Genomic DNA, 12,372 nt, shown 5'->3' on the forward strand with positions numbered 1-12,372 from the left:
AATTAGGCGTATTCTCAAAAAGTGAGCCTGCTGTTGTTTCGTTTCTTGTTCGTGTATCATTATTAAAGAATGACAATACTTTTGTTTTGAAGCTAAAAAACTTGAGAAAAAATTAATTATGCACAAATTTTTGCTACTCGAGTTCATTTGGATTTTTTGGGTAGGGCCTCAAAATTGACTGCCACGTTACTTCTTAGGATTCCAGTGTAAAAAGCCAATTTAATTTAATCATATTACATTATTAAAAACTCTAATTATAGCACATAGTAATCATCAGAAAGCATATAGAATGTGTTTTTTTTTTTTAAGAAAGGTCTTGCGAATTATCTCGGCAAGTGAAGGCAACCCGTTGCGTGGAAGATTGTTTTAAAAATTATCACAAACAATAAAAATATTCTTTTGCTTATTGATTTTGAATAAACTTTGTACGATTATATTTTCTGTTGATTTATTAATCAATTTTCTGTGCATGTAAGCCAACCTTGATTTTTTGTTCTCTTCCCTGAGGCTGTTTATTCGTATTTACACTGATATACTACGAAGTTCATCGTAGCTGCCGGGGTTGGGCAAAAATTTTATATAAACAATAATTTCGAGTAAAGTGGGTTTTTTTCCAAGTGGGTTTTCAACCCACTTTATTCGAAATATTTTTTATTTAAATAAAATTTTTGCCCAACTCTGGCAGCCGCACAAATATGGCAAGTAAACAAACTATGAGACAACTCGTAGTTGGCGTCCTAGACAATAACGCAAATTACCTTAACTAAGCTTAAATGACCTAAGCATTGTTAAATTCTGCAGTGTAATGAGGAGACTGCGGAGCTTTATGCATTTAAGGCACATGAAAATTTTCAAAAAATACTAGGACATAAAACTCGATAGAATTTCGTACAATTTTTATTCATTTTCGATTTACAAAGGCTGTTCCCACTGAAAACAGTACTTCATTTGATTCTACTTTCTTAAAATTCGATTATAAAAACTTCAAAATTGCATACACATCCGCAGTCTAGTAATGAGAAACATCTTCTGATGAAAATGTGAAATGGAAGTACATACATGTATTGGCTTTTCTGTTTCCAGGAAATATGTTTGGTGGTATTCTTCGGCGTGGAGTACATGGTGCGATTATGGAGCGCAGGCTGCAGATCAAAGTACATGGGATGCTGCGGCAGGTTGCGATTCATACGGAAACCGATTTGTATCATAGGTGAGTGCGTTCTGGGGAACGTGAATTAGGTGCACATCGGGACCTGTTCAATCAGCCTATGCTTGAACTAATCCAATATGCGCATTGTGCAATTGTCCTATTCCAAAATTGGATCACCGGCTCAGTCACTTTGTGTTTCGAAAAGCGGCTCGATCGTTGATTGAAACTTGACCGATGAAATTCTTTGAAATACCGACCATCGTTAACCTTAGTCAATGGTCTGCAGACTCAATCGACATCTAACGAGATTGCTATGGACAATGTGGTTGAACTGATGATTGGGCCCTGGAAAAATGCAATATGATCATTATAATAAGTAGACAGCGGAACTTTATGCATAATACAAATTTCCTGCCAAAATTGCAAGAAACTAGAGCATCATAGTAATTTATTTTCTTTCCGCAAAATTAAAATTTCCTGCCAGAATTGCAACAAACTGGAACGACATAGAAATTTATTTTCTTTCCTCATATGTTTAATAGGTTGAAAATAATACAACAGTATTTAAAAATTTTTTCAATGATAGCTGTTTTAAATTACACGCACTCATTAATAAGATTCTAGCACAGTCGATTTTTAAAAAAATTTCATGGTGTAGAAAACTTTTTTTGAATTCAATGTAAAATTTAATTTACAGATAGGGAGAATTTCGGTGTAATTATTTAACACAATATCTAATTTTATTTGCATTTGATTTATCTATGCACAAAGTAATTAAAAACTGTGTTTCCGAATATTATAGTGATCACAGTCGACTGTTTAATATTTCAGAATCTTTCAAGTCGAACTTTTCATTACATATGGTAATTCTAAATTTATACGCATTATCTATTTATGCTAAAACAATTAAACAGCGCATATTAATACGCTTATTATTACGGTATAATAAACACATGCAAATATTGTGAATTTTAGATCATGATTACACCATAATTTTTTAAATTCTAATTGAATAATAACTAAAACTCTAAGGAAGTATCTATTCATTATAAATCTATCCAATTTTGTGTTTGTAGTAAATTTATTAATATTTATTTACTGTTTTAAATCGCACCCAGTCATTTTTTTTTCATAAATTCATAAAATCCGCTTGTCTAATAATGTATAAATAGAGAACAAGAGAGCAAGCGAGCTGTTAATGAATGGAACGATCACAGAGAGACGTACCTTTATAATCACATTGCCGCTCCCAATCGGGGCGACTATACCTAGTTAGGTAATACAGTAATCCATATCGCGGAACGAAAATTCCAACGGATCTTGCTTCATCATTAATTTCGTTCGGCGCGTTCCGCCGGGAATAACGAACAAAATTATACGTCCGAAATATTCCTGTTGATCCCCATGATTCATCGGACTCTGATAACCCGATATTGATTGCGTTTCTCGCAGTGATCGTGAAATTGATTCGCGCGTAAGCCTGGACGCGGCGTAAGTGTATATCGCGTTCCGTCGGAAGTGACGGCGGTCGTTCGCGCAACGTGATTCGCGATTAAACGAACTTTACCTAGCGAGTAAATTGTAACACGTTGCCGGACATTAATCGAATCGGGCATCGCGTGCTTATCGGCAGGGTCAATTACGCGCGCTCGATTGCCATCGAATATTCAACTTCGCGGAACAATAACGCAGCGAAATGTCATCGGACACAGATACACAGTCTGGGCCCGTGGTTCCTGTAAAATAGCTGGAATTAATTAACATTTTCGTGTCATGGTTACAAACCTAGGTTACAAACTAGGCCCCCTCGTAAGCTAGATTGAGATCGACTGGAAAGGGTGGCAGATCTAACCTCATTTGATAAATAAATAATAATCAAGTTCTCTCGATGAAGTAAAAAACTTCTATCAATTTCTAGAATTTATTTACAATTAATAGTTTAAGGGATATCAGGAGTGCGGTAGCGACAATATGAAGTAGTTCAGTGTTTCCAGTAGCGATGGGTTCAAGTACCTCGCAAACAGGTTCAAACTTTGATTGATTGAATTCGAACTCGCTATAACTACTTCGAAAAACAGAAATGGTACTCCTAAGTAAACTCGAACACGTCGTTTCATTGTTGCCAGATTTAATAGTCGTGGTCGCATCCATGGTGGTCTTGTCCGTGGGGAGCAATGGACAAGTGTTCGCCACCTCCGCCATCAGAGGCATCCGATTTTTGCAAATACTGCGGATGCTTCACGTCGACCGACAAGGCGGCACGTGGCGTCTTCTCGGCTCTGTTGTTTTCATCCACCGTCAGGTACGTTGTTAATCCGTCAACATTTCATTCGGATTGTAACATAAATTTTCTGAAAATTTCAAATGTTTATTTGTCGAGGAAGATACAATTTTAGAAATTTTATAAGTTCACATACAAATACATTATTGTTTATATAATTAATGATAGCTATCGTCCAAGATTTTCATTGTGGTTCTTTATTTGTTGCGAGACCTTAGAGAACTATGTTAGCTACCGAAACTAATTATTGCACGCAAAACAAAGACTATAAACATCTCGATGAAAACTTTCAGGAGCTGATCACAACATTGTACATCGGGTTCCTAGGTCTTATTTTCAGCAGTTACTTCGTGTATCTTGCCGAAAAAGATGCTGTTGGGCCCGATGGAAAAACAGACTTTTCCAGTTACGCGGATGCACTGTGGTGGGGGGTGGTAAATATGATTACTTCTGCATGATTGTGTGTGTGTTTACAGGCACTCCCTATTCCCTTCCCAGGTCTGTTCAACTCGCGGCCCGTGAGCCCCATGTGGTCCGTTCCCCCACTTCTTCATTCCGTTAAGGTGGAGGGTGACGTACCTCCACTATTTGACATGGTCGTACCGCCAGAAACATTTAGTAGTGGGGAAACGGATTGATCGGTGGTGGTGACAGTGTTGGCTCGCGACGCAGAAGAAGTTGGACAGGTCTGCCTTGTACTAGCACAGTGAACACTGAACACTTTTGCACAATACCTTCGAATGCGCACTTTGCACTGCAATTTCGAACATTTGTCACTGTACTACTCCTCCTTATGAAAAAATTCAAACTGTATCCCACTGAATAGGTTTGCAATTTTAAATTCACATTCGTTCATTTCAATTCTATTCGTTGCTTCTTCTTTATAAATAAATATTTATTAGGTTCATGTAAAGAGATTTTAATATTCAATAAGTTTAACGTATAGTTCAAATCAAGATGGAGTAAAAGTGACGTGTATGGTCAACATTAACTGTATTCTTACAGAAGAATCTTTTACCTGTCTATTCGATGCAGTATTGCTACCTTCACATTTTTATAAAATTTGCATACAAATCTGGTTTCTAATTACTACTATATACATATAACAGCTTATGGGAAAGGAAAATAAGGATTACTGATGAATCACGTGAGAAGACATTGTAATTCTATTCTGTAGAGACAGCATAAAACTTTCACTCGGATCAATAAAACTGACGCCGACTGCTTTATTGAGAAAGATTGGCCACTCGCGGCCACTCCTAATATTTTCCAAAGAAAAGACCGAGATGAAACGTTCTGCTGGCACGAAAGAACTCTGTTTGCATGGAATGCAAAGGCCGGAATTCATTTTCCATCGTGTAATAAGCGTCCGGCTCGTTCGGTTTCTATTAACGCGAATAATTAATTTAGCCCCAGCGATTTCGCTCATTACCTCGGAATGGGTTTCATTCAGCGACGTGTACGGCTTAATTGTGTGCCGGTCGCTAATATTTATTAAGCGGTGGTGCTAATCATTCGGAAAATACGCCTCTATTTAGAGTCCCTCGAATGGTTAGCGCGGGGGATCAATTAAGCCGAGGTCGAATAAACGAGGATTTAAGTGTTTATTAATGAATATCCTCTCGCTATACGGATTGCCATTGGTTTAATCTTCGTCGGCACTTTTGCTTTCTGAACAGACGCTTTGCTTTTACATTTCTGAACAGACGCAAGTGGTGGTAGACCACCTCGACCATCTAAAATATTTTTGTGAAAAATTCTGAATTACTTAAAATTTAATTTCATGGAAAGCAGGTTTAGTAGAATTTTCTTTCTTGCAGAATATTTTACAGAATTTTCAACTGTACGGGTTTTTTAACGACTTTGTATGCCGTAAAAACAAATTTAAACGTGATCAGTGCATGGAATCTTATTAATATAAAGACTGTATTTAAAGTAAAACCACATTAATATAAAAACCGTATTTAAAATGAAACAGTTTTTGAAAGAAAACCTTATTAATATAGAAACTGTTTTTGAAAGGAAACCTTATTAATATAGAAACTGTTTTTGAAAGAAAACCTTATTAATATAGAATCTGTATTTAATGTAAAACGTGATTAATATCAAATAATAATTAGAATAATTCTCGTTTCATGTTTCGTTTGGTTAAAGCAGAAAATAATTATTTTCTCTTAATGTTCGAGATACTTCTCTAACCAAAACTTCCACCACCTCTGTCTGCACCCTACACTTTGTCATTGCCTGCTTTCGATATCTGTCCACCGACAGTTCCCTGTCAGGGGACAGATATCTGCACACCGTCGCACGTTAATGTCAATGTAAACCCTGTGGAAAGAAAGGAAATTTTAATTTCAATTTGTGTAAAATACATTTGCGTAAAAATGTTCGCAATATACCAATTCGACTGCATTGACACTTGCAGTGGCAATACAACTGTGGTTTTCAATTTGTGTAAGATGTAAACGTTTTTGCAAAGCTAATTTAGAATTGAAATTAGAAGACAAAACGATGTGTTGATGTGATGTCATTTTGAATGCCTGAACATCTGATTCGTAGATTACGGTGACCACCATCGGCTACGGTGACACTGTCCCACAAACCTGGATGGGGAAGATCGTAGCCTCGTGTTTCAGCGTGTTCGCCATATCTTTTTTCGCACTTCCAGCCGTAAGTATGATCTCTTTCTAAAACGTATTACTTCGTCAATAGAAACAAACTGTTTCGAGAAAAGAAAACGTGTTTAAAGTTCTGCGTGGAGGTAACAAAACGTTGATAATTTTATAAAAATTTCGAAATTGCCTCTTAAGTACACATTTATTAGATATCGAAGAAGTGAAAAATTATAAAAGTTGCGAACTTTTGTTCCCCCCAGTGGTGGGGATAAAATTTGGACAGTTATGGTAGAGGACGTTGCAACAGTTACGGAGATACAGTATTGTCACCATAAACGCAAAAGCCTCGTGGGGATCTGTATGCATTTATCTGAGACGGGTAGCTATTTTTTGAGCTTCAAAGGCCGAGCCGAGGACCACGTGCGGGCCTTTCAACTGTGCCGGCGACTGCGACTCTCCGCGTCTCTTTCTTTCCCATACGCTGTCCTTCCTTGCGCCCGAAACGTCCATCGTCAATTAAACCACTAAATACAGTTGAAATTATATCGTGTTTGGTCTTTTACCAATCAGAAAAATGCCACGAATATTTTGATGAAAGTTTCATAAAAAAATAAGTAATAATAAGAAAGATTAAATATTGGTTATGAGGACGCACGGGCCTTTAAGGGTGAGCGCATACTAGATGGTCGCGGGAAGGCCGCGGACCGCAGGGGCCTTGGAGGAAGGGAGCAAGGAGTCCATGCGGCAACAAATCTCTAGCAGGTAGACGGAGAGCAAAGCTCCGCGGCCTTCTCGAGACCCTCTAGTATGCGCTCACCCTTAAGGTGAGCGCATACTAGATGGTCGCGGGAAGGCCGCGGGAAGGCCAAAGCCGCCGATGGACGTCCATGCGGCAAGGGAGCAGGGCTACCTGCTGTGCGTGGCAGAAAAAAAGGTCTCCGTGGGCTCCCCACCTCTTTTAGGGAAAGGGACCTTTCTTTCAGGGAGCCCTGCTCCCTGCTGTGGAGCCGTCGGCCCGCTAGAGATTTCTTCCCGCGTGGACGTCCATCGGCGGCTTTGGCCTTCCCGCGGCCTTCCCGCGACCATCTAGTATGCGCTCACCTTAAACTGTGCTGACGACTGTAACTCTCCGCGTCGCATTAGTAGTAATAGTTCACACCGATATACCCGAGCCGAGATCAGATTACTAAAGTATAGGGGATATTTTTTCTGCGTTTATCTGCTACAGCTTTTATGCGTTTACAGAGGATTTACTGTAATACTGTAGAAGGGGCACGGCTTTTGGTTTCAGGGGATTCTGGGCTCCGGTTTCGCGCTGAAAGTCCAGCAGAAGCAACGCCAGAAGCACTTCAACCGACAGATACCGGCTGCCGCGATGTTGATACAATGTCTGTGGAGATGTTACGCGGCCGACAAAGCCATCAACAGCGTGGCGACCTGGAAGATCTATATAAAGGACCCAGCGCCGGCCGGGCAACCATCCACCCCTCTTGGAAAGGTAAGCTTTTACGATTGTTTGTCGAAGTTCAGTGGCAGTAGCTACTAGCCGTTGATTGTTGATGTTTCTAGTTGCTTATGATGTTAGTCGGCCGTCTGAACTGACGCTGACCAATGCGATATACGTTCTTGCCGTTAGCATTTGGAATCGCTTCAGCGATTCGGGAATATCTTTTTTCTATTCATTTTGTTTATTACGAGGTGTTCAGAACATCGAGGTCTGGGATTCGCGTCAACTTCCGTCGGGACAATCTGACTTCATCACCTTGAACATTTCACTTGTTTTGTTTCTTCTAAGCAAAATAGTTTGTCAAGGTTATACTTCTCAGGATTTCAAGGTCATCGACGTTTACAGGTCGTTGAGCTGCTCTTGGCTTCACGTACTATTATCCTTGAAAATGTTTTGCTTAGCGATAGGACTACTACTTGACATCTGATCATAGTTTTCTCGGACATTCGTTGTCAAAGTGGTCGAGTTACGTTGCTCACATTCTGCATTGCAAATACAATTAAATGTTGCTGTGAATTGTGCACCAATAAGATCTTTTCTGCTTATTATTACGGTTAGACGAGTGCTACGTCGTGAGGAGAAAGGATAATAAATAATATTGGATACAAGGAATAATAATAAAACATTATAATAAATGAAATTAACTGACACGATATGCTTGTTTAGTCTGAGCGAAACATTCTTGTAATAGAGAATTTATTATAATTCATTGTGATTAATCAGCAAAATCAACTGAGAGACAGCAATATTTAATTGACGTTCGAGCAAAATATTCTTCGACATAAAAGAGCTTTGTGTTTACAATGAATAAATTGATTAACAAACGGTGCTGGTTAATATATTCATTAACAATTTCGGATAAATTAATTAGAAATTTCAATGGCGTATGTCGTACCGCATTGGACTTTTTTTTATTCGCAGTAAGGTTACATTTGAACTCGACCTGACAATGGGAAAGGCGTCGAGCACGGCCATTGTGTTCTGAACAGCTCCTCGTTAGGTATTAAAGATTCATCCAATTGTTCAATTCCCGCGGAAAACAGCAGACTCGTTTGATCTCGGTAAACCAAGTTCACTCTTTCGAGAAATCGAATTCGCGGGGTATTATTTATTTAATTTATTTTTGCCGCTTTCATATATCAATTTTCACTTCCCTAATTTTAACATTTCGTTCTTTTAAACATTTTTTAGACAATTAACAGTCCCTGAAATTGAAATTTTTTAATCTGAAAATAATTCGTAGAACATTTTTCTGTTATTCTGGTTCTTCTAAAATAGTATATGAAAATGTGAATCTGTGAATTATTATAATTTAGAAAAATTTTAATGCATTATATATAACAAATAGAGTATTCTTTACCGAGATTACGCGACTCAACGCGTGTGTGTGTACATAGGGTGTTTTTGAAATAGAGTAAAAAATATTTCAAACGCAAGTCACAGTTTAGAGCTGTAATAAAAATGGGGCCATATTGCAAAACAAACCTTTTAATAATTTTATTAGTAAACCGTTTGTCAAGTATAATAATACTGTAAGGACAATTTATTATAATAATTATTAGTAAATTACAATTATTTCATACCACATAAATCATTTATTAATTCTGACAAAATTTTTATTTGAATTAACTGACATTAAACAGTCTGTGCAAAATTAAGAGCTGATTAAAAATTCGAAGTTAATCTTCGAAGTAGATACACACACATTGTTCTATTTTTTAAATTTAATCCCATAGTTTTAATATTCTTAACAGTTCTCATGAAATTAATTTTTAAATTCAACTTGATCCCTGAAACTTTATTTTATTCTCTCAATTCGTTCGTAAAGGATTAAACTGTCGAGTAATTCCGAAGTAAGAATCTTCAACTTTCGATACTATTCTATCAATTGACACACTGACGCATTTCGTAAAATGCCCGCCCAATTTCAGGAAGCTGAGATCCTCGCTTCCGCCATTTTTTAAGACAAAAGTTCCTCAACTGTCGCGGAAGTATCGCATTGTTAATATAATTCTCTCGAGCCACTTAATTCGTTCCAATTTCTCGTTGTATATTTTTTAGTATTGGATAAACCATTTCTTAATTTCTGTATTTAATATTGCACTAATACTTTTCTTATTTGAAGACATATGTAATTTGTTAAAAATACTTTTCTTTCAAAAATGGTTTCTTAATATATCGAATTGTAATATTAATTACAATCTACTAATTACTGTACAGTAGTACACGTACGCTTTGATTTTCAAATACATACTGTATATTGTATTTTATTGTGTCAAAAGCTTCAGCCATGTTATTATTCAAATTCATATTACTGTCAATTTAGTTAATTGCAAAGTGTTACGAATGTTATTAATTACGTAGGTATTAAGTGGCCGGAAATAATCAATAATGAGTGAAATGCCACCTGAACCAATTAAACAGAAAATAAATAATTCATCATTTCCTGACATTGTTTCAAAGACACCCTATACGTCATTTGCTAAAAAAAATCTGACACGAATTAATTATCCTGATTGAAGCAATGATTTGCGGATTAAATTCAGCTAATAACAAAAGGGTGGGGAACAAGAGGAAAGAAGGGTGGGCTAGTGAAAAACGAAATAATTATTATAAATCTTGTGAATTTCGATGAAATAGATTAAATTAGGGTAATCGAAGTCCGCGATATGTGATATGGACCGTGAGATTTCGATTATCCTGCAAAGCAATTAATTTGGCAGTGGATGGATGCGAACAAAGAATGCGAATTTTGCTCTGTGTTTTCAATGTGCCGTTAAATATCGAACTATAAATGATAATTAACTGTTGTTCATGGATTATTCGTGTGTGATGCAATTCGAGTTACGCTTGGAAGCTTCTGTGTACAGCCAGTTGCAAATTTGCATACCATGTGTACAGTCCTGGAATCCCCTAATTAAAGGAGAGTCTAAGTATTGCAACATTTAGGAATTTTCATTAATTTTTCAGTAAAAATTATACAAATTCTGAAAAAGTGCAAATCTTGAAAATATTTATAAACAATACCTAATATAAATAAATTAGAGGTTACCACATCATGAACATTTGCTATACAACCAAGAAGGATACGTTAAAACACGTAATGTTTATTAATTATGTGTGTTTGATTCCATTACTGTAACAACATCTTTTAAGTGTTTGGAAAGATTAAAATATTAAAATTGCAAATCTACGTGAAAAAAATAAGTCGAAAAGAAAGGGTAATTTTTCTTCTTTTAAGGCTTCGTTTTCAAGATACATAATCGACTTTAGAAATCCGTCAGCTTCGCGTGCTATAGTAATCAGCAAGTAGAATAGGTCGGCCACGGTTAGACGCGTCCGACGATTCATATCTCATAGCGCGCGGATTCGCTGGATTTTCAGACTCGATTTTCTCGAAAACGAGGCATCAAACGAAAAACATTATTCTTTTTTTTCGGCTTATTTTTTCATGTACATTCACCTCCTTCCAGCTTGTGCCACCAGTTAGATGACGGTGCTGGTTACAAGCTATTTTCTGTGAGACTACAGCAGCTACTGACATAACTGCTTTTTCAGTTCAAATTGAGAGAGCTGATTATTTGTGTGGAGAAGCTAGTTTATTGTAACTAAGTAAAATAGTTATTGAGATGAAAAAGTTTGGAATAGACATTGCAAAAGTTAATATAACTTTCCATTTAAAAAATTGTCTCATTTGATTTTAAAATGAATTGTCATTTATTCAGAGTTCGTACAATTTCTAGTAACAATTGACTGAATATAAAAAAATCTTGCTTCTTTGTTTTGAATATTTCAAAGACAAAATCTGTCAAGTGTACAAACTTTTGTGGCTAACTGTATATTGTTCATCCCGTTGTCCTTAGTTTTGCGACACGATCGAAATGTTGCTTCTTTTTGCCCCGTTTTCTTTTGTAAAACCGGTTTCGAGAATTATGAAAGTGTTTCGAGTTTTTCAGCTTGCGTAGTTAAGTTTTTTAACGAGAGTATTAATTGTGATATTTGTTCAGTCGCTTCTGTTTCAGGTTATGCATAATTAGTGGTCCTCTTTTCGTATTATTTATTTGATTATTTTGTTACTAAAGATTAAATTAATTTTTTTCAAGCTCCAAAGGCAGAAATATTTTAAATAATAATTTCTGATGATTACTTCATAGTATGCTAATGAACTTCAACGAAGTACAACATTTTTGGGACAGCCTGTACAATTTAAGAAATTGAGCGAAGGTTTCATGGATTCATAATGCAACTTTATTTACGTTTAAAAATTTATTTATAGAAGGTAAATCATAAAATTAAAAATTAAAAAATTTATTTAAAAGCTTACCCTTATTTGTTTATAATCAATTTGATTATTAGAGCCACTACCGGCCTTATTCAATTTCAAATATTACTTTAATATTATAGCTGTAATACTTGGAGCTTCTGGTATTTATTTATCAGAAATGAGTTTGTAAATTCCAATGCACCTTCGTCTTGAGAATGCTCTGTATATAACAGTTCAGTGTATGCATCTTTACATTGAGTGTTACATTGATTTGTATAGTGACCGCTCGATAAGTGCTCAAGCTTGGGGCTCCAGGGCCGAGCGTAACAATTACAAAGCGATAAATTTTGAGAATTCAGCAAATTCTTTGTTTAGATTTTAGATGAATATTTCCAATAACAAATGAAACATAGTTTTTGTCAATCTCTTTTTTGAAGCGTAACCTTTTTATTAAAAAATTTCGAATAAATCGTTTTGGACAATCATTCCTTAAAATAGATAACTATTTTCCTAATAAAATAAAAAATTATAATAAATAAATTTATTATTCAGTAG

The 12,372-nt window shown here is 36.2% G+C and overlaps 1 protein-coding gene across 9 annotated transcripts in view; it reads left to right on the forward strand.

The window, feature by feature from the left end:
- The window catches only part of Kcnq (KCNQ potassium channel), a 110,227-nt gene that overhangs the window by 57,200 nt on the left and 40,655 nt on the right, over window positions 1-12,372 (forward strand). For all 9 annotated transcript variants that reach the window (XR_013010989.1, XM_076443180.1, XM_076443188.1 and 6 more), the window contains exons 4-8: window positions 1,084-1,210; window positions 3,277-3,452; window positions 3,725-3,865; window positions 5,991-6,101; window positions 7,338-7,544. Coding sequence is in view for 8 of the 9 variants with exons in the window: in XM_076443180.1 (XP_076299295.1) it covers window positions 1,084-1,210; window positions 3,277-3,452; window positions 3,725-3,865; window positions 5,991-6,101; window positions 7,338-7,544 (762 nt within the window). In the remaining variant the exon portion in view is untranslated. The remainder of the gene's footprint in view (window positions 1-1,083; window positions 1,211-3,276; window positions 3,453-3,724; window positions 3,866-5,990; window positions 6,102-7,337; window positions 7,545-12,372) is intronic.

This window comes from Lasioglossum baleicum, chromosome 18, assembly GCF_051020765.1.
Source record: "Lasioglossum baleicum chromosome 18, iyLasBale1, whole genome shotgun sequence".
Taxonomy (NCBI): domain Eukaryota; kingdom Metazoa; phylum Arthropoda; class Insecta; order Hymenoptera; family Halictidae; genus Lasioglossum; species Lasioglossum baleicum.